General features: G+C 40.2%; 1 protein-coding gene across 2 annotated transcripts in view; it reads left to right on the forward strand.

Annotated features, from left to right (window-relative positions):
- Positions 1-2,500, forward strand: part of LOC138860587 (uncharacterized) — a 6,446-nt gene that overhangs the window by 2,285 nt on the left and 1,661 nt on the right. For both annotated transcript variants that reach the window (XR_011398345.1, XM_070118432.1), the window contains one exon: positions 1-2,500. This exon is cut by the window's left edge; it is cut by the window's right edge. Coding sequence is in view for 1 of the 2 variants with exons in the window: in XM_070118432.1 (XP_069974533.1) it covers positions 1-2,500 (2,500 nt within the window). In the remaining variant the exon portion in view is untranslated.

Genomic DNA, 2,500 nt, shown 5'->3' on the forward strand with positions numbered 1-2,500 from the left:
TTATCTCCAGATTCTGAAGTAACTGAACGTTCAAATGTCCCTCTTGACTATTCCTGTGCCATTCAGACTAGATCCTCCAAAGTAAAAAGGGTTCACCCTTTAGTGTTGCCGGAGATCGAGCCTCTTAAAGTAACTCCTGAAGACTTTGCAAAATTGCAGGCAAAATGTCATTCTCTCACTAAATTTTGGGAAAAAGTAAAGTCTAAAGAACATGATAAGATGCGTGATGGTACGGTGTTTAAGTATGAGCAAATAAATGGTTTGCTGTACCGTACATGTGTTGCTTCAAAGCACTGTGAAAGAGTTGGTAAATCTTCTCTGGTTGTACCCAGTAAATGTAGAGCCATCATTCTCGCAGTAGGTCATGAGAGCCCCTTAGCCGGTCATTTCTCCCATCGGAAATCAGAAATGCGTATTAGGGACCATTTCTATTGGCCAAACATGGGAGCTGAAATCAGAGACTTTTGTAAGTCTTGCGACAAGTGTCAAAGGATGTCAAGTAGAGGTAGGGTAAGACCAGTGCCATTAAAACCCATGCCCATTTTAACGGAGCCTTTCTCTCGTGTCTCCATAGACTTGGTAGGACCGATTTCTCCTCCATCTTCTGAGGGTCACCGTTATATTTTAACTTTGATAGATTTTGCGACTGGGTTTCCAGAAGCATTGCCTCTCAAAGAGATAGATTCAATATCTGTAGCTGAAGCCCTTATGGTGATCTTTTCAAGGGTCGGTATTCCTCGGGAAATTTTGTCTGATCGAGGAAGGCAATTTGTTTCTCAACTAATGGGCGAACTGCATAAATTATTGGGTGTAAAGCCACTTTTTACAACTCCCTATCATCCTAGTGGGAATGGAAGGGTGGAAAGGTTTCATGCAACACTAAAAGCCTCCTTAAGGAAATTGTGTAGTGACAAACCACGAGAATGGCACCGTTATCTTGTCCCCACATTATTCGCTATGCGAGAGATTCCTAGCGATCGAACTGGGTTTTCTGCTTTTGAGCTACTTTATGGACGGACAGTCCGGGGACCTCTTTCAGTCTTAAGGGACTTGTGGGAAGACACAACCATGAGAGATGATGTTAGATCTTCCTTTCAGTATGTGATTGAATTGAAAGACAAGCTGGAGGAGTGTGCTAAAATTGCAGCTCAAAATGCTGAGATTAGTTCCTCTAAATTCAAATCTTATTTTGACTTGAAATCTCAGGATAGGAAGTTTAGTCCAGGTGAGGAAGTTCTTGTGCTCCTCCCTGATAATCAAAACAAGTTGCTCATGTCTTGGAGTGGCCCTTATACTGTTCTGGAATGTCGAAATAAGGTGAATTATCTTATCGATGAAGGTGGAAAACAGAAGTTGCTTCATGCTAACCTTCTTAAGAAGTATCATAGGAGAGCAACAAGTTCCCAACCTAATGTTATGGACGAGGAAAGTAAGATAGATGCTGAAATGAACCCACAAATAGTCCAGAATTGTATTCTTGAAGATACTGAATTGAGCGATAGTAATTTTCCTCTAACTTCTGATGGAGAAGAGCCCATCTTGCCTGAGTGTGATCAACCCGAGATTTGTTCTGACCTTTCAGCAGAACAGAAATCCGATATTGATTCAGTAATTGCAGAGTTTGTAGATGTATTTTCATTAACTCCAGGTTGCACAAACACCCTTGAACATGATATTGAAGTTAACACCACAGAGCGTATAAAGTCTAAGGTTTATCCCATTCCTATACATCTAAAGCCTCACTTCGAAGGTGAAGTTGACCAATTGCTTGAACAAGGGATTATACAACTATCATCATCTCCCCATTCATCTCCTGTAGTCATGGTAAAAAAGTCTGATGGTAGCTATCGTATGGCCATAGATTATCGAGCTGTTAACTCCGTAACTAATTTTCATGCTGAACCAGCTTGCACTATGGAGGAAGACTTGTACAAGTTTTCAGGATGTAATTACTTCTCTGAATTAGATCTCACGAAGGCCTACTATCAAGTTAAACTTTCTGAGAAGGCCAGACCTTTAACAGCATTTCCTTCACACAAGGGTCTTATGGAGTTTTGTCGTATGCCTTTCGGATTGGTAAATGCTTGTGCCACTTATATCCGCCTTATGCGCATTGTTTTGGCTGGTTTAAAGAATGTTTCCTTCTATTTTGACAATATTTTCATCCATACTAAAACATGGGATGAACATAAAGATGCAATTGTTTCAGTGTTAAAGAGATTACGTGAACATAACCTCACTGCAAAGCCATCAAAATGCAGATTTGGCTTTAAGTCTATTGAGTACTTGGGTTTTATTCTTGATGGAAACTACTTGCATCCTAAACTCGATAAAATAGAAGCTATACTTAATCTACCTCCTCCTTGCACAAAGAAGACCTTAAGATCTTTCCTTGGTTTGATTTCATTCTATAGAATGTTTATTCCACAAGCAGCTTCAATGACAAGCTCTTTATCTGATTTGTTGCGTAAAAATGTCAGGGAACCACTGAAATGGACGG

This window comes from Penaeus vannamei, chromosome 42 (genome assembly GCF_042767895.1).
Source record: "Penaeus vannamei isolate JL-2024 chromosome 42, ASM4276789v1, whole genome shotgun sequence".
Taxonomy (NCBI): domain Eukaryota; kingdom Metazoa; phylum Arthropoda; class Malacostraca; order Decapoda; family Penaeidae; genus Penaeus; species Penaeus vannamei.